Source organism: Rhinolophus ferrumequinum, chromosome 20 (assembly GCF_004115265.2).
Source record: "Rhinolophus ferrumequinum isolate MPI-CBG mRhiFer1 chromosome 20, mRhiFer1_v1.p, whole genome shotgun sequence".
Classification (NCBI taxonomy): domain Eukaryota; kingdom Metazoa; phylum Chordata; class Mammalia; order Chiroptera; family Rhinolophidae; genus Rhinolophus; species Rhinolophus ferrumequinum.
In genome coordinates, this window is record NC_046303.1 from 25,757,444 (window position 1) to 25,785,355 (window position 27,912).

The 27,912-nt window shown below is 33.4% G+C and overlaps 1 protein-coding gene and 1 pseudogene across 1 annotated transcript in view; both read left to right on the forward strand.

The window, feature by feature from the left end:
• The window catches only part of VWDE (von Willebrand factor D and EGF domains), a 78,466-nt gene extending 52,390 nt beyond the window's left edge, over positions 1 to 26,076 (forward strand). Inside the window, exons 20-30 of the mRNA XM_033088539.1 lie at positions 4,928 to 5,491; positions 6,842 to 6,937; positions 7,018 to 7,113; positions 10,415 to 10,510; positions 11,098 to 11,193; positions 12,770 to 12,865; positions 16,098 to 16,193; positions 16,298 to 16,393; positions 16,966 to 17,061; positions 23,924 to 24,027; positions 25,994 to 26,076. Coding sequence (XP_032944430.1) covers positions 4,928 to 5,491; positions 6,842 to 6,937; positions 7,018 to 7,113; positions 10,415 to 10,510; positions 11,098 to 11,193; positions 12,770 to 12,865; positions 16,098 to 16,193; positions 16,298 to 16,393; positions 16,966 to 17,061; positions 23,924 to 24,027; positions 25,994 to 26,008 — 1,451 coding nt within the window. The 3' untranslated portion in view covers positions 26,009 to 26,076. The remainder of the gene's footprint in view (positions 1 to 4,927; positions 5,492 to 6,841; positions 6,938 to 7,017; positions 7,114 to 10,414; positions 10,511 to 11,097; positions 11,194 to 12,769; positions 12,866 to 16,097; positions 16,194 to 16,297; positions 16,394 to 16,965; positions 17,062 to 23,923; positions 24,028 to 25,993) is intronic.
• Positions 7,227 to 8,147, forward strand: LOC117012061 (ER membrane protein complex subunit 3-like; annotated as a pseudogene).
• Positions 26,077 to 27,912: the final 1,836 nt, after the last annotated feature.

Sequence of the window (27,912 nt, forward strand, 5' to 3'; positions counted from 1 at the left end):
AAAGAACTATATCTTAGTTATCATTAAGCGAATAAGACCCTATTTTGATTTAAGAAAGCTGTATGTAATAATGTGATTTCACCTCGTGCTTCAAATATCTAGCACTGGATGTAACAGATTTGAGGAACCCAGGGCAGGATAGTAAGGGGAATTCCTACTGGTTCACCTGTTCACATTTCCCCCTCAATATCCAGATCCAGGTACTCACTAGCATCACACCATCTACTCTGTGCCCTAAATTGAGCTAACATCTGCCTTTTCCAAACAGAGTCCTATTCTCTCAATAAAACCTTTCTCAAGTGGAATTTAAGAGGAAAGCAATTTGAACCAAATCCTATCACATATGAGTGACTAAGTTTCTTAACTCTGTCAGAGTACTTGTGTATTTTAGAAAGATGCTTGTTAATACAAAATATTTTCTTGTTGTTGGTTGTGGTTATGTAGGTTTATAATAGGCCCCAGAGTTAATGAGTATAAAAGTAAAGACAGCATATTCTTATTCTTAAGGTTGCTAACTAGTGCAAGAAAGTGACACGTTAGAGTCAGTATAATGAAAGACAGTATTCTACGGAGAACAGAGGGACGAAATTGATTAGGTGGGTGAGTGGGATTATAGGAAGATTTATTAGTCAGCTTGGGTGTCATGGCAGATGGCCGCAGGCTGGGCGACTTAAACAACAAGATTTGTTTTTCATAGTCCTGGAGGCTGGAAATTCAAGATCAAGGTGTACGCAGGGTTAGTTTGTGGCTTCTCTCCTCGGCTTGCAGATGGCTATCTTCTCACTCTGTCCTTACGTGGCCTTCCGTTTGTGTGCGCACTTTCCTTGTGTCTCTTCCTCTTCTTATAAAGACACCAATCCTCTGGCTTATATTCTAGAAAAAAATGTTGTTGTATAATAGACAAAAGATAACCATTATTTAAGGTGTTTCAAAGAAGCTTTTAGTTGGAAGTTACCATTTCAAACTTACATTCTACAAATCTTTAGTCATCCAACCCTCAGTCTGCTCAAACCCTAACAGAAATAAGGCCTTTTCCTTCTTATAGTGCTTTGTTTATAATTCTCATTTTATTCAATAACATTCTATGATTGTCTTCATAAAGATCTTGCATATTTTGCAATAGCTTTCTCACTGCCTTTCCCTTCTGTAATATTAGCTGTCCTTGCAAGATGTCATAGCAATTGTTCATTTGTAAGACATCATTGTTGGTCACTGCAATATAGAAAAACTCCTGATTTTAATGTTATTCATGCATCCAATTGCTTGACTCAACATTATTTACATTGTTTTCATAGTTGATTCTCTTTCTTGATTTTCTAGACAATATTTTTGCATATAGTGAGTTTATCTCTTACTCTTACTTCCTTTCTTAAAATAGTAACTAAGATTTAGTATATATCTATGAGGTGCTAGCACTAGGCAAACATTTTGTATATGTTATCTCATTCAATGTCGTAATAGTTATATACAGTAACATTATTTCCATTTTACAGATGAGTAAACAGAGGCATAGATGGGTTAGTTATTTGTTCAGATTTACAGTTTGTAAATTACAGAAGAGAGATTTGAACCCGAGCAATCTACTGCAGAGTCTCAGTTCCCAAACTTAGGATCTCATTCACTGTAGTGACTGGTACCTCCAGTATAAGGATGAAATGGCTTTATTTCTTAATGATTTTAATGGAAATTCTTCTCATGTTTCACCATTGGTATGATAATAATGTATGTTTCTGCTACATACCCTTCATCCAGTTAAGGGATTTTCCTTTTATTTGTTAATTTCTCAGAATTCTCTTTGGTTTTAAATCAAGAGTGGGTTTTAAATTTTATCAAATGCTTTTTCAGTATTATTTATTAATTGCTATAATTTCTGTTAATGTTTTCTTGGACTAACTTATTCAGAATGTTTTCAATTAAAAATTGATGTATCAAATTACATTTTCAACATCAGTCTATATTATTTTCTTCATTAATATCTTAATTTCATTTTGTAATGTAATTATGTTAATAGAGATACAAGTCTATTTAATCCTGATGTAGTAATATGTAACCACAGTGCTGCATTTGATTTGCTAATTTTATTTAAACTTTTGATGCATATTCATAAATACTATTGACTATAGGATTATGCCACTCTGATCAAATATTTATAAAACGTTTCATCTCTTTCTGTGCATTGCAACAGTTTCATAAAATATTCTTTCCTTGATTATTTGGTAAAATTTGTTTCATTAGAGCATCTTTCCTGGCATCACATTTTGGGAGGTGATGTTAGATTATATTCTGTTTCTCTTATGGCAATTATTATATCAACTACTCTATCACTTCTTCAATTTAATCATTTACATTTTGTAAAAAAAAAGTCATATATCTCAACAAGATTTCAAATTCTTAGTTTAAAAATGTATGTAGTGTTCTTGTATAATTTGAAATTATCTTCATCATAAATACAGAAAACAACTAATAAGTGGGGGGTTGAGAGGCTGGATGGGAAAGGTGAAGGTATAAAGTACAAATTAGTAGTTAGTAGTTATAAAATAGTCATGGAGATGTAAAGTACAACATAGAGAATATAGCCAACAATGTTGCAACAACTATGTATAGTGCAAGGTGGGTATTAGATTAATTGGGGGAGTCATTTCATAAATTATATAAATATCTAACCACTATGCTGTACACCTGAAATTAATATCAAATAATATTGAATGTCAACTGTAATTGGAAAATAAAAATGAATAAATAAAATCATCTTCATATACGTAGCTTTTCCTCTTTTCTCATCTCCAAAGTTATTTAGTTGTATCTTCCCACTGTTTTTATCTGGATAGAACTTGCCCAAGGTTATCTATCTTTTTATTTTTTTCAAATAATCATTTACATTTGCATTTCTGCTAATTGTTTATCTGTAACTTCTGTGGCTTTTTGTTGATTTGTAGTATTTTACATTATATGTACTTGAAATTATCTTCTTTATCTCAGTGGCTTACCTTTATCTATGTTTTCTTTTTATGCAGAAATATTAAAATTTTATACAGTCAATTTATAGCTTCCATTATCAAGAATCTTCCAACTTCTAAGTTATGTGTATGATCTCTTAATTTTATTATAGATATATATTATTTTACATTTTACATTTACTTTTTAATCAATCTGGAATTTATTTTATGTTGTGAGTTAGAGGCCCAACACTTTTTTATTCTAGATGAATAAGCAGTTGTATATTATCATTTAGAAAATAAGCCACACTTTCACACTGAATTTAAATACCATGTTTTTTGTATATTAAAGTCACATATATTGAGATATATTTCTGAACTTTCTAGTATGTTTTTATTATCTAATAGTCTTTCTATGGCAGTAATGCATTGCTTTGATTAGTGTGGCTTTACAGTACACTTTAATATTGGTAAGGTAAATATCCCCTTACAATTCTTCTATTTTTCAGTTTTTAAGATATTTCTGATGCACATTTTAATATGAACATTAAGGCCATTATATTAAATTAAAAAAACACACAATCATTTCACTAATGTGCATTTGCTAATATATACTCCTTCTTCTGCTGTATTTTTCGAAATCTGAAATCAATTCCAAGTCTTTCTATTTTTTCCTCCAATACTATTATCAAAACTCTCCTGAGAAGGTCACTTGAAGCAATGTTGGGATGGAAGGGAGCAGCCCTTCAGTGTACAGAGGCTGGAGGAGAGGACATTGACTTGCCCCAGACCTTCCAAAGCAGGGTTCTTAATCCTTTCACCCAAGGATTGATCCAGGGCCCTGTTGCTCTTTTTTCCTGTGATTAATGCTTTGTTCTTATTTCTCTTTGGGTGATGGATTTATATTTGATGCATTCTTGTTTCTCTATTAGTCTGAACCTGTATGTTTTTTGTGTTTTATGAAGTCCTCAAAATTACCTCAAATCTTTCATAGCCCTTGTTTCTGTTTGTCAATAAAATCTTTTGTTGCCCTTATTTCTGTTTGTCAATTATGTTAAGTGTTATTATTATTTTTTTTTTGGTTTGTTTTCTTCTTTTTCTGGTTCTGCTTTGGTCTAGTCTTCTCTTTTTTCATATTCTAAGCAATTTGAGAAGAGCAGTGCATGAAAAAGATACAAAAATCAAACCCTAAATCGACAGTAGAAGATATAAAATGGAAACATGTCTAATCACCACTTAAAATGTGTCCATACTCTAAAATTAATTAAATTGTTCAGACCAAAGTATTTTTTAAAAAGAGTTACTGTATAGAGAAAATAAAATACCCTGGAAAAGAGAAAATATGATGACCTCCCCTCAAAAAGAAAACACACAAAAATGTTTAATTCCTACGTAAGCAACCAAGAAAAACAGGGATATAAAATCCCACTTGTCACATTGGTAAAACGATTAGAGCCACAGTTCTCCGCGTCTCATACGAAATAGCATGTATATAGTTTACCAATTAATTTTCATTTAAGCATCCAGTTTCTGTCCTCCCTTTTCCAGGCAAAATTAGTTGTTCACTCCTCCATGCTCCTCTAATCGGTCACTCTTACAGATTTTTCAAATGAATTGATCGCATATCTATATCCTTGACAATACTGAGATTCTCAAAGATGGGGTCTGTGCTTTCTTTTGCTTTGAGCCTAATGTGTGTTAGGTGGTAATACACATTTGTTGGCTAACTCTAACTCTTATCAAAATTATTAGTGTTCTTTAGTTTTTATACTGTTTAACATTCTTTGTTATCTTGTGTAACCAGATAGATTATAAGTTTCTTGAAGGCAGGAAACATCTGATGACTCTTCATTACTGCACAGCTCTTAGTATTGTGTTATTCGTGTAGTAGATAATCAATGAAGAAATGAATTATTTCACACTAAATACTGTGGGTAGAGCAGTATTGTTATAACTAACATTTCTGTTTTTCTTTTCTTTTGGCTGTTTAGATATAAATTTTCAGTCACCCTCAAGAGATCATTCACCAGTTGGTACAAGCTTTACCCACAGTCCTGCTACTATCAAAAAGTTCTTGGACACAACCTATGACATCTCGCACTTCTCACTAAAATCAATTCAAATGATAAATTCAAAGAAGGCTATTTTCCATCAGATATCAGGTTTTGAACATGCGGATCATACTCTCAGTACAAACCTCAGCCTGGGGAAGTTGGAAGTTCCTATGAACAATCGTAGTTCTTTAAGCATTAACCAAAACCATTCCCATGGCGAAGTAAAGGATGTTACCCAGGACACCATCAAAACAGAGGCAGGAGGGTATAATTCTCAAATTAACAGGTCTGCCCAGAGTTACACCTTACATTGGGATGGGTTCGCATCACCAGTTACTAAGGCCATCCCTGTTTTGCCAAAAAAGCCTGGATTGACCAAAATATCGACTTGTGCTGAATTGCGTTGCTTTCTTGGTGTTTCCTGTGTGCCAACCACAGATGGTCACTTCCGATGTGGACACTGTCCCTTTGGATATTATGGAGATGGTATCAATTGCAGAGGTAGTATGAAAACTCTTCAGAAGATACAAAGAAAGTTATCTAGTTCACACTAATTATGAAGATATGCTTTTCTATTTATTAGTTTCTGTTTGCTCCATTTAGTTCACTAATTTCTGTTCATTTCATTTATTTAGTGTTTGTCTATTCTCTTCCCATTTCAAAAAATCAACACGGGTGTTTCTGAGTTTTTTTTTTTAATAATGTTAATATTAAATAGTATAATGACATAATATATTATAAATATATTTATTATCTACTGTGTTCTAGGGTCTTTGGGAACATTCTGTATCAATTATGTTATATCATTTACAAGGACTCCACATATTGGTTGTTATTTTTCCCATTATACAGATGAGAAAGCAGAGCCTTAGAGGGCTGACTTTCCTGGCATTAAGCAGCTAAAGAGATGAAGTAAGGATGTGAATAACACTGTGGTCTGGGTTCTTTTCAGTTCACAGGGGACATTTACCACTTTAAATTACTAATTCTGGCATATTCGGTTATTTGCATAACCTAGGTTTTCTCTGTAAAACCTCCAGTTGCTGAGAATAAAACAAGTTGGGCATCACTTTAATTTTGAAAAGGTGTTTACTTTTTTTCATAACTATCAGCATTGTTTTCTCTGATGAAATCAAATTTTTGGCTATAAGATAGAAGCTATTTTTTTTACTGTTGTTTTGTTTGTGTTTTGATTTGTCTGAGACCAATTTAAGCAATAGAACTGCTGGCATATTCCTTTGTTCTCAGTATTACCTAGAGGAATTCTTTTTTTTCTTCTTTTTTCTTTTTTTGTAGTAATAATGATAACAATAACTTTCAATACTTACATACAATTTAAAATTCATTAACAAATAAAACAAAGCAACCTCAGGCATTTCAGTTACATCAGAAATGTTAAATGCCTAATAGATCAGATAGTTGGAGAAGCTTAAGGAATACAAACCTGTAAGCTTATGATATGTTCCTGGCATCTTGCTCTTTGAAATTCTGATTATCCTGCCATTTATCAACATTTACCTGATTAGTGTCTGCAACTTCATTGCCGTCTGAAAAAACACTGTAATCTCATTTATGGTTAGCAACCATTTCCAACATCAGGATTTGCTATGGGAGTAATTACCACACATGGTTGGTCCTTCTTACTCTATTAATCATTTCCCTCAGTAATTCTAGTAGTAAAATAAATATAAGGGGGGAAATAATTTTAGGGATAAATGTAGTGGTTGTTGCTTAATAGTAGTATCAAATTTTTCAAGATTCAGAGAATTTTTATTTTTATTATAACTAAGCCTATGGGCAACATGTACGTACTATATCAACAATTCAGCCATTTTTCCTTGATTTTTGCAGCCATTTGTAGACACCCATGTGGAAAAGGCAGGGAATGTGTTGCCCCAAACATTTGCAAATGTAAACCTGGTTACACTGGTTCTAACTGCCAAACTGGTAGGTATAGCACCCGTTAGTTTGCGAAATTAATTTAATTGACAATTGACATTTCTAACCATGAGCTTTATTTTATACAGCTATATGTCATCCTGATTGCAAAAACCATGGAAAATGTGTTAAGCCTAACATTTGTGAATGTCCCCCAGGATATGGTGGAGCAACCTGTGATGAAGGTGATGATTCAAATTAAAAACCAAATAATAGAGCCAAAATAAAATTATTTTCTTTGAAACCTTTTAAAAAGATAACTCAATTTTACTGTGTATATACTAATACATATTCATTAATGCTGGTGAGGGAGTCAAAATTTTTTAATGCTTATTAAAAATAATTTATTTGGGCGTGAGAGACCCGGAGGCAAACTTGAAGGAGAGCTCACGCGCCCAGGGGAACAGAAACCCACCTACACCTGGCCAGGAGGGGGCGCTTTGTGAAGATGGCGGGCTGAGCGGCTGCTGGACTTCAACATCCACTTCTGGGTGGTCCTGCCCAACATTATCACCACCTTCTCCCTGGGCATGAGCTTCCACTACAGGTCCATCCTGCTACAGAGCAACAAGAAGCTCACCCGGGAACACGTTTCTGACAGTCAAATCTTAATTCAAAGCAGAGTCCTCAAGGAAAAATGCAAAATCCATTCCCAAATAGTCTTTCTTGACATGAAGATATTAGTTCAACAACACAGAAAATGGATTTTCAAAACACTAAAAGGAAAGCAGTGCCTCCTTTCCTATCACTGACCCCACTATGTTCACAGACATGATGAAAGGAAACATCACAAATGTTCTCCCTAGGATTCTTATCGGTGGATAGATTAACATATTTTCCGGTTTTGTCACAACCAAGGTCCCATTTCCACTGAACCCTCCATTTTAAGCCAATGCTACAGCAAAAAACCATTCATGTTAGATACAACTGGGTGAGTTCTGCATCCTGGTACTTCCTCAATGTCTTTGGGCTTCAGAGCATTTACTTTCTGATTCTGGGCCACGATAATGCTGCTGGCCAATGGATAATGCAGGAGCAGATGACTGGAGCAGCCATGGCCAGGCCCGGAGACACCAACAAAGTTTTCAGGACAGAGTGGGAAGCTTTGGAGCTGACAGATCACCAGGGGACACTAGATGACATTGAAGAGGAGCTTGTGACCAAAGACCTCCACTTACAAGGCATGTTCTAGAAGGAATTGCAGACTTCTATTTTTTGAACACCAAACAGAGATTAGCTGTATCAGGAACTGAGAGTAGTGCTTAACCTTTTGTTTTGAGCAGGAGACTCTCAGAATAAAAAGAAGGATGCATGAGCTGGTGGGTGTGCAGCAAGGATCATTCTTGTCTGAGCCGATTCCCCTTTATGTTTGAAACTATAGGAAATACGAGGAGTGTGTGCTGGGTGACTTACTCAGAAACAGCTATTTTTAAAATGTTCTAAATTTTCCATCTGGTGACTCTAGTAATGAGAGTCAGAAAAGGGGGGAAAACTCAAGCTAGTGATAATGTATATAACTTAGCAAAAATACAGTCTTTGGAAAAGGCATTGTCAATTATACCTAATTATTATTTGCAGTCAACCTGACTTCTAACCACGGTAGACTCCTGTTTTCTTGGGATCCAAACATCCTGTATTTTACCTTTAATTTTTTGTTAGTATTTTCTAACTTTTTTTTACACAAATAATAAATTTTCATTACTGAAAATTTAGGAACTATGGATGAATAATGTGAAGCTCCCTATGTTGTTCATTTTGAGCCTACAGACATAAAGAGCAAACGTGTCAACACCTTATTCAAATAAACCCTTTTCAGAGTGAAAACCGAGGACCAGCACAGACTTTGCAAATCTTCACTATCTCATAATACTGTCCAGCAAAAATCGGTGACCATGATTTCTGGATGCTCAAGTGCTTTTGAGATCATCAGAGACAGGTTAAATGTGAAGTCTTGATCTGGAGTTCAGAAAATATCAAGTCTACTGACAAATCAATGGTGCTATACTGTATATGTCTACTCAGTTGAATAAAAGACCGCATTTCCCAGTTATTCTGCATAACAAAGAGTTTATGTATCACTATAATAAGGGAGAGAGGGTGATTGCTGGCAGACACACAGTTAAGGGTTGCACACAAATAATTCTGTCTGGATTAACTCCCAGGGAAGTGTCAAGGTGCCATTTCTGTACCAAGATATAATTTGTAATTCACATGTTGAACACTGTATTCAAGAAAAAAAAACTCTTGACTCTACAAATTAAACCATCTTGTTTCTTCTTAAAATAATAATTTATTTGAAGACTTAAAAACTTAAATTTCGAAAGTCAGAGATCCAAAGAGCAATCACTTATTTGTCCTTGGTAAAATTATCTTCAGAAATAATTTTTTGAGATTTAGTTATAAAGTTCCATATCCCTACAAATATTTTAGCTTCAAGCAAAGGATGCCTGATTATTGAATGGCTTGTCAAACATGGTTCCAAAAAACTGTGAAATGCCAAATAAATAGATTTCATGTAGTAAGAAGAACCCTAAAAAGTGACTTTTAAAAAAATTAGTTTCAGGTGTACCTAACAATATAATAGTTAGATATTTCATCCCTCACAAAGTGGTAACCCCCTCTCCCAATCTCAAGAAGGGTACTGTTACCCTTCTTGACATTGTATATAGCGGTTACAATTCCATTGAAACTATTCTCTATGCTGTATTCCATATCCCTTGACTACATATTTATTAAATTATAGTTGACATTCAATATTATTCAGCTTATTGTACACCTACACCATCCATGAAGTGGTCTCCCTAATAAGACAAGTGCCCATCTGACACCCTACAAAATCTTTACAACATTATTGATTATATGTCCTTCCCCCAAAAAAGAGATTTTTAAGAACATATATATAGCCATATAATTTTATTGTTTTTATTGAACTCTTAAGTGGAGAGTTTATAAAATGGTATTCCTAAAATGGATAAAATTTTTTAAAAACAAAATTGTTATTTTTAAAATAATATTTTTAAAGAATACATGTTGGGTGATGTCAATATAATTATTAATAAACTGAGACACATTAAATGTTTATATGACAAGGTACAAATGAACAAATTAAAGTAAATCTAGAGTGAACTAACAGAAACATTCAATATCAATAGCATGTGAAAATAATTATGCAAATACAGAAGTGTTCCATTTGTAGGGCAGGCATGCATAAATCTAAGTCTCACTTTTCAGAAGAAAACCATGATCATATATTTCCATCCAGTTAACTACACATTTTATAAACCACAATATGCTGATGATTTGTGGGTGTTTGCAGAGTGTGAACTCGTAGTCAATCCCACAGAACTAAATTTCATAGTGAAAGAGAACTGAGCTTATTATAATTTGCTCTTATGAGAAACTTTTATAGTACCTGTGCTTCATAAACATATACTGACTTTTTTTAAAAACTAAAAGCTGACTTAATAACATAATCTGTGTCTGCAGAACACTGTAACCCACCTTGTCAACATGGTGGCACCTGCCTGGCTGGAAATCGCTGTACTTGTCCATATGGTTTTGTGGGACCAAGGTGTGAAACAAGTAAGCAAAGCTCTCTTGCAGTCTAATATAATGAAATTGCTCCTTTGAATAGCCGATGGCTTTGATGCTAAATGATATAAGCCTGAACCCTAAGTAAAAAATATACATTTATGATTTATTATGAAAATTACCATTCTACATAACACTGAGAGTAATGTACTAGGTGCCAATGCTAAGATAAAGAAGTTTGTTCTTAGAAGTAACTCTCTTATTGATCCTATCTATGATAATTTCTTTGAGACAACAAGAATTCAAATTTGTTGAATTATGTATGAATTGATCTCATTTATGTCTGTGATTACTTTCATCAGTAACTAATAATTTTCCCAAATGGCCATCTCTTATTTACCATTAAGCTCAATGGTTTTCTACTGTCCCCATCTCTATTAGCAAAAATAATAATATTAATAATTATAGAATGTGAGAATTGGAGACCATTTAAAGCCAAACGATAAATTACTTTTATCTTTCTCTCTGATTTTGTTAATTAGAGGTTGTGATTGGCAGTTATAAGCTACCTAGGTAATAGCCAATAATATGACCAATTCCAAGCCTAATTTATCTTTATTTTTATTCTATGATCTTAGTGGTTTGTAACAGGCACTGTGAAAATGGAGGTGAATGTCTTACACCAGATGTTTGCCAGTGCAAGTCTGGCTGGTATGGACCCACCTGTAGTACAGGTAAAATCAGAAATATTTTCAATAAATTTGTCAGTTAAAAGAAATTTAAAATAAGCCTGTGTCCTAAAGAGTTGCACCCAAAAACATAAAACGAATCTGACAAGATTGGTATGGTTTTTATTTCATACAAATTGTTAAAAACCTATCTTTCATCTTCATTCTTTTTCTTCTTGTATTAGACCCTAGAGTGTATTTCAGGTTTACTGTGATCCAACCCAACCAATACATTTTTTTTTTCTTTTATATTTTCCTCTTCCAATTGCCTTATGGTGGAGAGAAACATCTGTGCTGCATCTTCTAGAGCTCTTTCAATTTAAAAAAAAAAATCATAACACAGACATTCTATTTTTATTAAACATTCAAGCAATTCTGAGTTAAATGGACTCATCATGTTATTCCATTTATTTAACACAGTATCAGGCTTACTTATTTGGCAGCAGTGTTTGCAATTATCTATGTTTAACATAACCCGTTGTGATCTAATGACTTTTTTCAACGTAGATTTAATTCAATGTTTGTAGCTTGCCAACACATGTGAAGCATGATGCAAAGGGAAACAAAGATCTATTTGATTTTGCCCAGAGTTTAAGTAGCATATCATTAGTGAAGGAGACACAGGATACTATTACAAAAAATACTATGATACAAGTTGGGTTATAATAAGTAATGTAATTAATGTACAGTTCCTTGGGGGCAGAGAAGAATAAAATTAATTTTGGCAAGTGCAGTTTAGAAGGAAAAATATTTGAAGTAGACCTTGGAGAATGGGTAAAACCTGGGCTGGAAAATGGAAAAGGGTTTCGCTTGTATGTGGGATATAAAACAAAAAGCAACAAATGAACAAACAACACAAACAGATAAATTCATAGATACAGACAATATAATGGTGGTTACAAGAGTGGAAGAGGGTTAGGGAGCAGATTGAGGAGGGTAAAAGGGGTCAAATATATGGTGATGGAAGGAGACTAGACTCTGGGTGGTGAACACACAATGAAGTATACACATGTTGTATTATATAGTTGTATACCTGAAATTTATATAATATTATTAACTAATGTTACTCCAATGAATTTAATTTTTTAAAAAAGGAAAAAAAAATAAAAATGGAATTGGGGGTGCCTTTCAAATTGGAACAGAGATAAAGAAGCCAAAACGAGGAATATTTTTGAGTGTGCTAGGACTTGAGTGCAGTGTTCCTTTTTGAATTAGGAAGAAGACTTAAAGAGGTAAACATAGCCAGATGAGCAGATTACAGACCATCCTGTTTGTGCTGTTGAATTGTCTTCTCCGAACTTCCAGTCATTCGTTCAGCTAATTGAGGGCATTCTGAATTCAAATCTCAGCCTCCACATTCTTAGCTTGGTATTATTTGTAAGCTTAATGAACAGACTTTCAAAGCGATTACCCAGTTATTTCTTTCCTCTTATGTTTGGCAAAGTCTAATTAATTATAGGTTATGGGTTTTACTTGCAGTAAAAATAAAATATTTCATTATGCACCATTTGTACTTATGTGCAGCTTTCATTTTTTAAATAATAAAATTTTTATGGTCTCTCTCCCTCCTGCTGTTCATTAGCTTTATGTGACCCTGTTTGCCTCAATGGTGGTTCCTGTAATAAGCCAAACACTTGCCTCTGTCCAAATGGATTCTTTGGTGCACAGTGTCAGAATGGTAATTATTCTTTCTTTATAAATAAAAAAGCAAAGGGAAAGTTTGACATAAACAGAGCTCTGAGTAAATACAAAGAGACAAGTTCCAAAGGGGAAGATGTTATTTGTTTGTTTTTTCTACCATTTCTTGTGATGTTGCAGGTTTAGCCACCAAAGGTCAGTTCATAAAAACATATCAGAGTTATTATGAAAAATGGTTACATTTATTAAACATATAGGCTTACAACCTTGGCAGTTGTCTGTGTAGTTTTGTAAGGCCAAGGTATGAAACAAATAAGCAAGGTTCCCTTACAGTCTGTTGTAATGAAATGGTGCCATATTTGCTGCCTTCACAGCAAAAATATTTTATTTGTGGTCAATCTAATGTCCATTATTATCTCATGATCTCTCTTCACTTTAGTTTCATTAAACATTTATGAAGAGCCAGCTGTGCACAAGACTAGGCAAAGTGATATGGGAACATAAAGATGCATCATTTTCCCCTTCATGACCTGTTATTTTAACACTTTCCCTCATATAGTTAATGCTACATGTTTTTCACAATAATGGGGGTGGCCTGAGGCAGTCAGTATCGGCATGATTTAATGTCAATAAACAAAATTTAAAATGTATTTTCTGTATCTTTATATTTTTGAGTTTATGCAAAATATAGGTTAGATTTTTAGTAAAAGCATGCCAGAACATGTCATGATTTAATTCCTAAAATCTATACTCTTCTTGCCATATTATAATTTAATTGGATCCCTTTTTTTTTTTTTTTTTTTTTTTTGGAGGTTGGCTAGGAGTCTTACGTTGTAACTGAGGCAGAAAAAAAAATACATCATTCTACTACTAGATATGTGAGCATAGGAAATGAATTCCTCTCATTCAAATTTCCTTTAAGGAACCAGTTTGCAAAATGGAAGGAAGTAAAGACAAAGTCAAGGCGAATCTTGAAAACTAAGAGACTATGTTGAAACACACTTTTATGAATTATAGGTATAGTGTTGAGTGGAGAATGTAAGAAGGGGAATGAAAAGCTTACATCTCTCATACTACTTTCAATAAATATAAGATAATAGTAAGAAAAGTTCTCCTTTAAAATTTATATGTATACCTGGGAAAGGAAGGAAATCTCTAAATTATCACGTTGAACTAAAAATTATCTGTTGAACATGTCATGTTAGCAGGTTTTGAAATTAGCTAGTCTCTGCAAATCATAGCTGGCATAGATTTTGGAAATTTACTTTAAGGCCTCTTGGTTTTCAAGTTTGAACCGAACTGTTGCTCTGAGGTACAAGTGAGACACACAGGTAGGTGACCACCTTCACAGATAATTAGCACATGGCTAGCTACCATTAAGTAATAATGTTATTGTCGTTAAGACATGTTACAGAATATGAAAAAGAAATAAAACGTGGTCGTTATTCTTATTAGATCACATGCTCTTGTGAAACACACATGAGCCCAAATAGTGTAAAGGGAAGGTGGTAGGTACACACATCGAAAGCCATTGAATAAAATTAGGCAGACTATGGTTAAAAGTAAATTGTGAGGAGCATATACTGTTCGTTCTGTAAAATTTCAAAAGAGGAAGTTAGAAATTGAGCTAGAAACACCATGAAAGAGTTAAACTACATTATTAATAAATAAAGCTTAAATGCATGGCTGGAGAGATGATTCAACACATCTTCCAACTTTCTTCCAACAATCCCTTGAATGCCATGAGCCCATTCCACATGGAAGGTGAGGCTTGATTATTTGGCTCAGTTTGGAGTTTGGTGGAAGATTCATTTGAAGCCTAGAGAGTTTCTTAAATACATACGTGATGGTAGATTTTCTCCTAAACTTCCTTTTCCTAAAATGGGATTAGGGTGGGCATGACTAAACCTAAGTTTTATGCCATCTTTATATATTTTATCATACATACTTTTTTGTATAAATGTAGTATTTATCTTTATACTCAAGTTTCGTGGAATGGATGAGTATTGAATATATCAAGTTCATCCATCATAAATAGGTCTTCTATTCCTTTTATTTATTTATAGTTTTAAATTTCTAACCATAGGTATTTTCTATGTTTTTTAATAATGAAAATAATACATTTTTATTAATAAATAGAATTAATCTTAAATTTTGTAAAGATCAAGAAGGAGAAAATGTAAGAGCATTTCTCCATAATAAAAAATAGCAATAAAAATGCCAGAGAGAGTAGACTCAAGCATTAACCAGCAAAGGCTCAGCCTAAAGTAGTGGAAATCATCCATATGCCAAAATCATTCAGTAATATTGGTTTTTTTACATAAAGTGGTACATTATTTTCATTTATAAATCCATCTAAAATAGGTGAATTTTCCTTACAGTGTTTGAAAATAAAGAAAGTAGCTTTAATAAATATTAAAGGTGTATTTAATTCAAGTGGGAGTCAGTCTACAATGGCACTATTACCAAAACCAGTTAATTTGACATTCACTTTTAAAACACAAACTAAAACCCACTTATTTGTCATTTCAGGACAATTGAATTTAAAAATTGCCTGTGTATTATTAATTTTAAAGTAACTGCATTTAATTGTCATATCTGGGAGAAGCAGGAAACAATAATAATCCTCCCATAAAAGATGATAAATACTAGTTTCTGCTCTTCTTGGAACAAAATCATATATATATAGCAGATACTATAGCATATTCAAGGTTATTCAATAAATATTTCTAACAAAAAGAAAGACTTATTGTTAAAAAGATTTTTACAAAGCAGTCACAAAATGTCACATATAAAGCTCTGCTTTTATGACCTCAGTAGGTATTCAAATGTTAAAAATACTTTCTAAATATTATGTGACATATTGTTCTGATTTTTCTAATTTTCACAGGAACAAATACATTCTTATTTTGAGCTAGGGGTTGACTTACTTTATTGGTTTTGACCAGATCCTTACCCTCTTTACTTCAAAGTATGGGGAAACATAAGAAAAGGTTTATAATAAATGCACTATAATGCCCAACACTCCATTTGTTACAAACCGTTCGCCAATACATTTCAAATTGTGATAACCCACTAGCAGCTTATAGCTGTAAGCATTGTATTTTATGATTTGGAAAGGACAGTTTCAATGACTTGCAGTTGCGATCTTTTATTTTAATAGCACATCTCTCTGCCTTGTGTCCCTGTAGATAACAAGAATATGATGCAATATGTAATATACAATAACTGCATGTGTAATATTCACAGATTGCTGCCATGTATTCTTTCAGCTATCTGTCACCCTCCCTGTAAAAATGGTGGTCACTGCATAAGAAGTAATGTGTGTGCCTGTCGTGAAGGATACACCGGTAGGAGATGCCAAAAATGTAAGACAACACTATATGTATTTGCCAACTACAGGTAAAGCAAATACATTAAATAGCAAAATGATTGCCATTTAAGGGCTGATATTTCATCCTTTTACCTTAAGGTATCTGTGATCCCGTGTGCATGAATGGCGGAAAATGTGTAGGACCTAACATTTGCTCTTGTCCTTCTGGTTGGAGAGGGAAACAATGCAACACACGTAAGTGGAATACTCTTAAGAAACTAAAGCTCACATTACCTTGAGAACATAAATCAGAATTTAAGACAAGTAGCATTTTCCTTGTTTTTTATTTGTTGATTTTTATTTTTGCTTATTTGTTTCTATTTTAGGAGATACATTTTTGAAATAGAAAGAGTGAAATCCTTTCCACCTATTCTTTCAAGTTAGCAGAGGAAGAGGGTATACTGTATTTTCCAGACTGTCCACTACAATTGCCAGGATAAATGACAAGTCTTTCATCAATTATTTCTTAAAATTTGCAGCTATTATACTAGTCAAAGTGAAAAATGAGAAGCCACATAAATGTTTTAACAATTGGTGCAAAGTTAAATCACAATGATTTTAAATCACAATGTTTCTAAAACAAACATTGAAATTATGTTTTTCAAGCATAAATAGTGACATTGGAAATGTTCCCGATAAAATTTTAAGGAAAAGATCCTTCAATCACTAATTTTTAACTTTCTCTTTTTTAATGAAAATTTTTATGGTTTATGATAGGATTTGACTAGTAAATTATATTTTCAACTTGTTTATATTTCTATTTGAAGCTATCTGCTTTCAGAAATGTAAAAATGGTGGTGAATGCATTGCTCCCGGTACATGTCATTGTCCTACCACATGGGAAGGAATGCAGTGTCAAATACGTAAGCCTACAGAATTTGTTTTCTACTATGTTTCTAAACCCAAATCTGTTATAATTATTAAAGGAAGTGTAGCATTAGGAGAAATCCACATGGAAAAAAATTGCAGCATGTTGATCCATGAAAAAAATGATTTTAGAAATAAAAGGAAATCTCATCCATTTTTATACCCATTTAAGAGAAAAAAATATGGTGTAATATATTAATATTTTGTGGGACATTAGTAGTTCCAAATTATGGTCTATGAATTGCCAGCAAAGTTCTCTTAGGTAGGCTGAAGAAAGTTTTAACATATAGTTTAAATATTTTTTTCATATTGTAATATAAATACATATTTATCATGGAAATCATAGAAAATAGGATAAAGTTTTAAAAAATTAATCACTCCAAATTCCACCACCTAGAACTAATTTGTGCTATTATTGTTTTAATATTTTAATATATTTCCATTTATTATAGTTTTACTCATAAATTTTTATATAGATGAGATCTCAGGATATAGAGGAACATCAAATGTTATACAAGTTTTAAATTTATGAAAACTTGAAATAGCATGCTAAAATACTAAGGGAGATTAACTTAATGGGAAAACTGGAAATCCCCTCAAAATATTTTCAAATGATCAATAATTACATAATTTCAAAACTGATGAACCAAGTGTATTGACTGAAATCACACAGTTGCAAAATGACCATGTCTTTCTACTATGTAGAAATACCTGCCCTGCTTGTCAACATCTTATGAACCACATCTGTTTCCATGTATCAGAGATGCTCCATATGATTTTCATGACTCTTAGACTTTATTTTTATAGTAATTATTATTATAATTTATACATTTCTCATCCTCGGAAAATATTATCAAAGAATTCATTAAATGCTCATAGTTACATAAGAAATATGTGCTCAAAAATCAGTAATTCTCTTTGGAAGTATATATGATAAAATGCTCGAAAAAAATTGTCAACCTCGATTTGGGCTACTCATTCTGGAGAGAACACTACGTGACCAGGAGAGAGGATGATGAGATGCTAAAAGCATATTCATGTGGAAATGTGCTCCAATGACTCTGGATGGAGGTACTCTGAGCACAGCCTGAAGATGTGCACCCTGTTTTTAAACTTAGCAGAAACTTTATGTGTATTTTTCAAACTTTTCTTTATTTTTCAATTACAGTCGACACTCAATATTATATATATATTTTTTCAATATTATATTAGTTTAGGTGTACAGTATAGTGGTTAAACAGTTATATAGGTTACGAAGTGATCCCCTGATCAGTCTAGTACCCATCTAGCACCATTCATAGTTTTTAACAATATTATTGACTACATTCCCTATGCTGTACTTTACATCCCTGTGACTATTTTGTAACTGCCAATTTGTACTTCTTAATCCCTTCACCTTTTCCACCCAGTCCCCCAACCCCCTTCCCATCTGGCAACCATCAATTTGTTCTCCACATCCATTAGTTTGTTTCTGTTTTGTTTATGCATTTATTTTGAATGGATTGAGTTCAATATCAATCCACAGGTATACACTCCTTGTCAATGTCTTGGAATAGGTGTCTATCTCTGTTAGTGGTGGTTTCTGATCCTTGAGGAGTTTTTGATGTCCATAGACAGCGGTAGATGTCCATTCATGGTTCGGCGCCTGATAGGTCCCTTCCAATGAGGTTAGAGAGTGTCTTTATTTGATATCCTTATCAATAAAAATCTACATGGCAGTGAATGATCTTTAACGTCTTTGTCTCCTGGGAGTTCGCTGTGATAGGAAGCTGTTACTAACTTGGCATTTATTTTGAAGTGACTATCAAACCTTGGCAGTAGTGTATGAGGTCTCCTTTCAATAATGTCACCTTATAAGTTCCTTTATCTAAGTCTGTCTTAAATGTAGTGTAATGCATGAAGACATGCAAAAATTGAAAAAATGGGGAGCCAGGGAGCAAGGAAAAAATCAAGCAGCCATCTTGGGTTTCCCATAGCCCCCAGCTATTCATTGAATTTACAATCATTTTTACCCATACAATATACCCTAGAAGTTTTCATCACTTACTTTATACAATCCTTCCCAGGCAATTCAAATCTTTTTAGGTTTTCGGAAGCCCTTTGGAAACACCGCAAAGTTATTCCTATATACTTGTATATTGATATTTTAACCCACAAAACCTCAATTTCTAAAGAAAACAAGAAGTAAGCAATTAGCATTCTTTAGCTTGGACATCATATATCCTCTAGAAATATTTTTATAGACATAAAAGTTAATTACTAACATGGACTTATTTCTGTAAATGCCAGGCAAAATAATGATATATCTGTTTTTCTTAAACCAACAAATTTAAGCTAGCTTTTATTTACTAAGGATTAATCTCAGATCATATGAGCTTGAAAAACATTTGAGTTGAGTTAGTTTTTATATTTCTGAGAATTTTAGAATACCCGATTCTTACAAGCAAGTGCCTTTAAATTAATTTTAATAACACCATTCATAGTTAGAAAATTATCTCACATTTGATACACACACAAACACACAGACACACACACACACACAGAAGGTGCCAAAAAAATGTGTACACATTTTTAATAAAGGAAAAAAGTGGTATTAAAATTGTAATACTCAATATATATCAATAACAAAAGATGAATACAACCCCCCCAGATGGGAGGGGGTTAGGGTGTGGGGGGAAAAAAGGGAAGGTATTAAGAAGGTACCAATTTGTTGTTAAAAAGTAGTCATGGGGATGTAGGATATAGCATAAAGAATATAGTCAATAATACTGTATTAACTGTATGGTGTTAGATGGGTACTAGATTTGTTGGCGTGATAGGAGGGGATTGGGGGTAAAAAAAGGTGAAGGGATTAAGAAGTACAAATTGGGACTGTATTTTGCCATGTATAATGTGCTCCCATGTATAATGCACACCCTGTTTTTAGTTCAAACTTTCAGGTAAAAAATAATCTTTCATTTTAATTTTTTAATCAAATAATTATTTGTTTACATTTAGGTACTTGCTTTTTGTATTATAAAGGAATTTTAGCATTTACTTTTTAACATATTATGGTACAAGAAATTTTATGTAACAAATAATTATAAAACACAAGAACAGACACAAGGTAAAAGAAATTTTACGCACCGGTAACAAATTTACAATATTTATGAATCATAGGAGGCCAAGAACTCTTCATCGTTGCAAATTCATCATAACTTCAACAAAATCAATTATCATATTCCAGGGAGTTATTTTACATACTGATATATTTTTATTGATTTCGAGAGTTACACTTTTAACTCATAAACATGAATAAAAGAATTAAAAACATTCATATAGATAGGTAATTAGTACTTCCTATATGATGCACATCCTTATTTTTCCCTCACAAATTTGGGCAAAAAAGTGCTCATACATGGCAAAATACGGTGCTTACAAAATAGTAATGTGGATGTAAAGTAAAGCACGGGGAACATAGGCAATGATATGGCAATAACTATGTATGGTGCCATGTGGGTACTAGACTGACTAGTCAGGGGGATTGTTTCTTAAATTACATTAATATAAATGTCTAACCACTCTGTTATACACCTGAAATGAGTATAAAATAATATTGAATGTCAAGTGTAATTAAAAAAACTTAAAACAGGGAAAAGTTGAAGGGGAATAAGTAGTCCACGTTTCCACGTATGAAACAAATAAGTCACGGGGATGTAATGTACAGCATGGACAATACAGGCAATGATATTGTGATAGCATAGTATGTGTCAGATGGTTGCTGGACTTATCATGGTGATTACTTCTTTAGGTTGAATATAAATGTTGAATAACTATTGTGTGCCCCCAATACTAATATAATGTTGTATATTAGCTGTATTTTTAATAAAAATCTTTAATAAATAAATGAAAGACGGTACCTGAGGGAACAGTATTCCAAGCAAAGGGAACAGCAGGTGTCAAGGGGTATGTCTGGTGTATTCGAGGAGCATGAAGGCCCATTGGGCTAAGATAAGGGAGCAGGGAGTGTAACAAGAGATGTGGCTGGAGAGGTAAGAGGAGGGTGGAGAAGTGTCAGATCACATAGGCTCTTGGAGGCCACTGTAAAAACTTTAGCTTTTACTCTGAGTGAAATCGAGGGGCCACTGCAGTATTCTGAGAAGAGAAGTAACCTGACCTGACATTTAAAAGCCTCACTCAGACTGCTTGAGATAAATTGGAAGTAGCAAGGAGGAGTGCAAGGAGCCCATCAGGAGGCTTTGGGAATCGGCACATATTTTGGAGGTAGAACCAAAAGGGTTTCCTGACAGATTAGATGTGAGGGGTGAGAGAAAGAGGAGTCAAAGCTTTGGGCCTGAAAAACTGGAAGGATGGAATTGTCATTAAAAGGGGGGATGTTGGCAGGGAGACATCAGAAGTTCACTTTTCCATATAGATGGGAAGTATAGATGGCAATAACTGTTTGCTTCCTATATATAAGGCTACAGTCATTCAGCCTAGGTAATTATATTTGGAAAAACACTGTTATTCTCATTTTACAAAATTGTAACTGCAGAACCAGCTTAAAGTGGTCCAGTCCTGTTTCTAATAAGACCTGGAACTAAAGTTTAAGCCTTGGACACAATACTCTTGAGTAACACTTATGAACATCACTCACTAGTAACACTTGTGAACCCTTCGCTGCTCCCCCCACCCCCTCCCCTTGGAACCAAAGGACCAGGACATAACCTGAAACTGAATGCTGGAACCCTTTTAGAAGCGAAGGGTACATTGTCCAATGCTGAAACCCCTTAAATCTTACTCTGAACCCTAGATTGGAGAGCTAAACTTCAGGCTAGCCTGCTTTTTCTTGCCAGTGGACTCATAAATAAATAAATAAATAAATAATATAAATAAATAATATAAATAAATAAACAAAACAGAAACAGACTCATAGATATAGAGAAAAAAACTAATGGTTGCCAGAGGCGATGGGGGTTGAGGAGCTGGGTGAAAAACGTAAAGGGATTAAGAAATACAAATTAGCAATTACAAAATAGTCACGGGGATGTAAAGTACAGCATAGAAAATACAGTCAATCATATTGCAACACCTATGTATACAGTGCCAGGTGGGTAGTAGACTAATCAGGGGCATCACTGCATAAATTATATAAATGTCTTACCGCTGACATACACCTGAAACTAATGTAAAATAATATTCAATGTCAACTGTAACTGAAAAATATACTAAAAAATAAAAGAAAATCACACACACACACACACACACACACACACACACACACACACACACACAAAAGCCTAAATTAAAACCAGCAACCCATTTATTTTTTTCCTTACACTGGGTTAATCTCAACCCTTATCCACCTCAAGGGTTTTCTAAGAACAGCTCAATGTCATGGCCTGTTATTTAAAGCAAGGAGGCCTGGATTTCTGAGAGAAACTCACCCAAGTTCAACCAGTGCGAAGCAGGGAGCCGGTGGGGCACATTGAGCCCTTCCTTGTATCTAGCACTGGGTCCAGGTTCGCAGGGTGGTCCTGGGTGGACTTCTTTGGAATCCTGATGCACTAGACCAAGAAAATGTCAATATAAGAAACGTCCAAATCTGTGGAGAATATTTATAATAGTTCATTTAAGCCAAACTGGTGACATACACCAAGGAGCAAATCTCAAACGCTCCTCCCCCTTTATGCATATTTTTAAAAGTCCCCTTGCTCAAAATACTTTATTTCTAACTATCCAGAAACTGTCTAAATATTGATGACATTATTTGAACACGATGCCTTACTGCCATCTTCAGGAAAATTATTTAATAAATATTCAAATATATGATGTGAACAGTGCTTCTTTAGCTGTGGAGCTTTGTGTATTACACAACCTGCCCAACCGTACACAACAATCCTGATGAAACATAACCTTTCAATGTTGCATTTATACCAAAGGGAATATTATCTTGAATTATGCCAGTTTCTAATATGATCTATTAAAGCAGATAATTCTCCCATGAAAAACAAATATTGTATATAATTTTATATTATGCTTATTTTCACCCAATATTACTTAAAAGCATTTCCATGTTCTTAAAAACAAGTTTTAAATGATGTATTAAGTTCCATAATACAAACACAATAATTCACTTGAACTTTCCCCTGTGGAATATTTTAGTTATTACTATTATAAGAATTTTCTCTCTGTGGGTGAGTACATAGATAGATAGATGATAGATAGATAGATAGATAGATAGATAGATAGATAGATAGATAGATAGATATAGATAGATATAGATAGATATAGATAGATAATAGAGATATATTGAGATAGAGGTATTTTAAAATTTCACTAGGAGGGATTTTAAGGAAAACATTTCTAGTACAAACTGTGTGAAAACCTTTAAGATGTTTCCAATAGAATTATTTCACTTTAAACTTCTAATAATGGTATATAAAATTGTCTGTTTTTCCATACACTGGTCTCTTTCAAATTTTTGCTAAATTGTTAAAAAGAAAATTATGAATGCTATCTTCTTACTGACTTGAATCTCCTCTCTAAAGAAAACAAAAAGATACATTTTAAATGCTTTAAAATGTAACCAATGAAAATTTTGTTTTCTTTAATAATGTCTGTATAGACATTGTAAAACTGCTGTGTTGTGTTTGGGGTGTTTTGCGTGTGTGTGTGTGTGTGTGTGTGTGTGTGTGTGTGTGTGTGTGTGTGTGTATACGCTCTGGTTGCATGAAGCTGGGAGTGCAGCTGGTCATTCATAGATTCTTATGACTATTTTTGTAGCCAAGTTGTTGAATGGTCTAAGACTACTGGACTAGAATATGCCACAAGCATTTGTGTCAAAAAATGGTAATTGTAAAAATTTGTGTATTGCAGCAATTTGCAATCAAAAATGTCTTTATGGAGGCAGATGTGTATTTCCCAACGTCTGTTCTTGCCGCACTGGATATTCTGGAGTCAAATGTGAAAATAAAATACAGGTATTTAATTTTTTAAATAGAAAGTAAATATTAGATATTGACATCTGCTATCTACTCAGATATTCTACTTGTTAATCGACACCTACCTGATAATGTTTATTTTCTTTTATTTCCAAATAAAAGACATGCAAAGATTTATTATTTGTCTTTAAAACTAAAAATAATATTATTTTGTGTCACTATGGAGTTATCTTATTAGTCAAAATTTTGACGTGCACTTAAGGAATTTCAGTGTGTAGATATAACTATCAAATGTTTTGCAGTAGTTCATGGCACTGGAGTTGAAAGAGAGCAAATATTCCCCAATATGGATTTAAGACACCACTAATTTACATTTTGGTCAAATGTTAGATAAAAAGACCACACTCGCCCTCTCAAAAAAAAAATCTGCCACTTTTAAATCAATGAATCACTACTTTGTTGATTTGGGGATCCCCTAAACATTTTTAGTGGGTCATGTGTCATTAAGCCTTGTCTGTCCTAATTTTTTCCCCCATGAAAGTAGTTCTTTCTCTTCATTTGCTCCCTATTAAAATCCATTCAGGAAAAGCAAAAAAAAAACCAAAAAGTAACCTCTACCTATTATTCGAATTAGAATTTATTTGTATTTCGGAAATCAAGAAAGCAAAGGAAGAATAGAAACTTTCGTAGAATTTCTGAAATCGTCCCACAGTTACTTGCAAGGCCAGTGCTATATAAACACTTGTTTTAAAAACTCTGTGACCATATCTGTGCTTATAAGATTAAACTGAATTTTGTTTGGTCTCTAATCTTAAGTTGTTAAATATTAAAAGCTGATATTATTTTTTCAGTCTTAATTCTTACAATTACCACAGTGGCTCTCATGATCACAAAAAAATTGAAGCTCTCAAAAATTGCTCAAAATTCATCTGTATTAAGTTTAATTGAAAAAGCACTTTGAATTTAGCACTTCAAAAAGGCTAAGGACCGTAAATAGCAAAGTATGTTGGAGTACTATAAGTTGAAAAATGATCAAGAATTTTCTTCTTGAAGTGTGATACTGGATCAGTCTGGCTTAGGGGCAAAGTGGATGCATACATGTTTTCCCCCTAGCACTGGTGGTGTTCATCCTGGAAGTATATGGCACTCATTTTGGGGAAAAAAAAAAGAAAAAAGATCATGATATCATAATATTACTATGGTTTGAAAACCAGAAAACAAAAATTATTGAGTACTTACTTAATGAGCAAAATAATATTGTTGAGAATAATAACTATAAAACATTGAGTTCTTTACCATCTGAATCCTTTCTCATAAGCTCAATGACAGATCATCTCTATCCCCATTAGTGTTGCTACTGAGATGGCAACTGGAACTATATTAAGGAAAGAGCAGAAGGTCATGGGGAAGGAAAAAGAAAACACAGAAGACTAGCTTACGGACTATGTGTCCTGATTTACTATAACCTGCTTTCCCAGGTTCTTTACTTCAATTCTCACTCTAGCTTTATCCTGTTGCCCAATGGTGTCATCACTGAATGGAGTGTGAAGTGCCTAGAACAGTGCCCAGTATATAGAAAACAGTAAGTTTGTTATGAGTTATTACATGAGTAGAGGAATCAAGAGAAGTGGAGAAGGAGAAGGATGGAAAAAGAGATTTGAGAGAAATGTTGCAATTCACTGTGAATATCAATGGTCTTTTCCTGAAGGATATCAGAAAAAAAATATTTGGATTCATTGAACATGGATGTTTTTTGAATGTAACTATTTGCCGAGATGAAGTCCTACATATAGTATCCAAGCTCCATTGATCACAACTGCTTTGATCTTTAAATATGATCTTGATTACATCGCAACATTATAAAAGCAGTACTTAGTCTCTAGTAGCAAATATAGAACCTAGAGAGCTTTACGTACCATGTCAGAGGACAGGAGGCAGCAAATGAGTAAAGGTTAAACAGTTTTCTAATATTCACTGAAACTTGATTTCCCTCTTCCTTCTACAGATAAAATACCATTGAATAATATCAAGTATATGAATTACAAGCATATCTCTTAAGAACATAAATTTTTATTGATAAAAAGTTGAAGATAACTACTTGAAGATTCTTTGACCATCATTTAAAAAAAACTATTCTAAGGACTGAAGAAACTAATAAGATATAGAATGGTCTTAGTTGCCATTGTTAGAAAAAAGCAAAGAAGAAATCCAGGTATTTAAATTTGACTTTGAAATGTGATTTGATATTTAGATATTGCGATGATGTATCTGATAGGTCAGACATTCAGAATATTTAATAAACTGAATATCTTCCCAGTCCTTTCTGTGACAGTATCTTTTTTTTTGCCATTCTCAAGTTTATTTTCTTTTTTCTTTTTTTATTTTTTTTAATTTATTTATTTATTTAATTTATTGAGGTGACAATTGTTAGTAAAATTACATAGATTTCAGGTGTACAATTCTGTATCACATCATCTATAAATTACATTGTGTGTTCACCATCCAGAGTCAGTTCTCCTTCCGTGACAGTATCTTTATCATCAGGGATCAGTCAGCATAACAGAAGCCACTTGATGTATTCCGATAGAAAATGTTTAGTGCAGAATTAGGAATTTGCAGAAATATTGGATAAGCTGGGGGTAAGGATGGGGTGAGTTGGAGTGAGAGGGGGACAGTACCAGTAGAGGTCAAGAAAGCAGCTGCTGGAGGTCAAAGAGGTTGATACCGAAGATGTCAGATTATAGCACGAAGTAGTGCTTTTCAGAAGCTTTCCTGGAGCTGCTGCAATAGTTGAGAAACTAAAAAATACCACCAACTATCTCAGGCAAAGCGTGTTACTATCAAAAATTTGCTGAAAAGCCACTGTGAATCTTTCATCATCTAAGTATATAGCTGCAAATGCCTCTGAAAAAAGATAATGGCTTCCTATTTATTTCCATCTTCTAACTCTCCAGAAAGCTTTTCTCATTGGCTAATTCTAACTCAGAACCACACAGAGAAGGAGATTCTGGAAAATGTAGTTCCTAGCCATAGAAGGTAGTGACAGTGATGTCAAGGGGACCTGTGAGCTAACACAAGCTGTACTAAATGTTTTGCATTTTATCGCTTTGGACTATATTCCTGAGAAAAGCCAGCACTTCTCAATGATAAAAACACCATATTTCATTTTGTCTGTTTGTGTTTCCCCTCCAGTCTTTCTATTGCTTTCACCTACACCATTTCTAGATAAGGGAGAAGAAATAATGGTTTTTTTTCTTTGTTTTTAAAAGACTTACTTGATCGTTGTATCTATGTGTAAAAAGAACCTGAATATATCTGTTTCATCTTTCCATTCTTTGGGTATCTTGATTTATTTTGGTGTAGAAGCAAGAGAGAAACTATCACAAATATCAAAAGAGAAATGTATATTTAATAAAAGCAAAATTAAATGACATGAATTGTTAGGGAAGTAGGTAACATCACAGGGAATATACATGTAATCAAAAGATTTGACTCAGAGATGCAAATAATTATAGATTACTTACAGTTATAAATTTTTCTCCCACTAGCTCACATTTGATTTCAAACTTTTCATTTGTCTTTCAGGAAACACTTCCTTTTACTTTGAACATGCCTATTTTTTTTCGATTTGTGTTAAAATATAGCTAACATACAATATTATATTAGTTTCAGGTGTATACCACTGTTATTCAACATTTATATACCTAAGGAAGTGATCACCGTGATAAGCCCAGGAACCATCCGACACCATATAATGCTATCACAATGTTATTGACTATATTCCCTACGCTGTACATTATATCCCCATGACTTATGAACATATCTATTTTAAATCACATGTTTACAAAACTCATTTTGTTTATTTAAGTAGAAAGGTGAGCATTCTTAAGCCATGTCTACACTATAAGATAAAGTAGACATTAT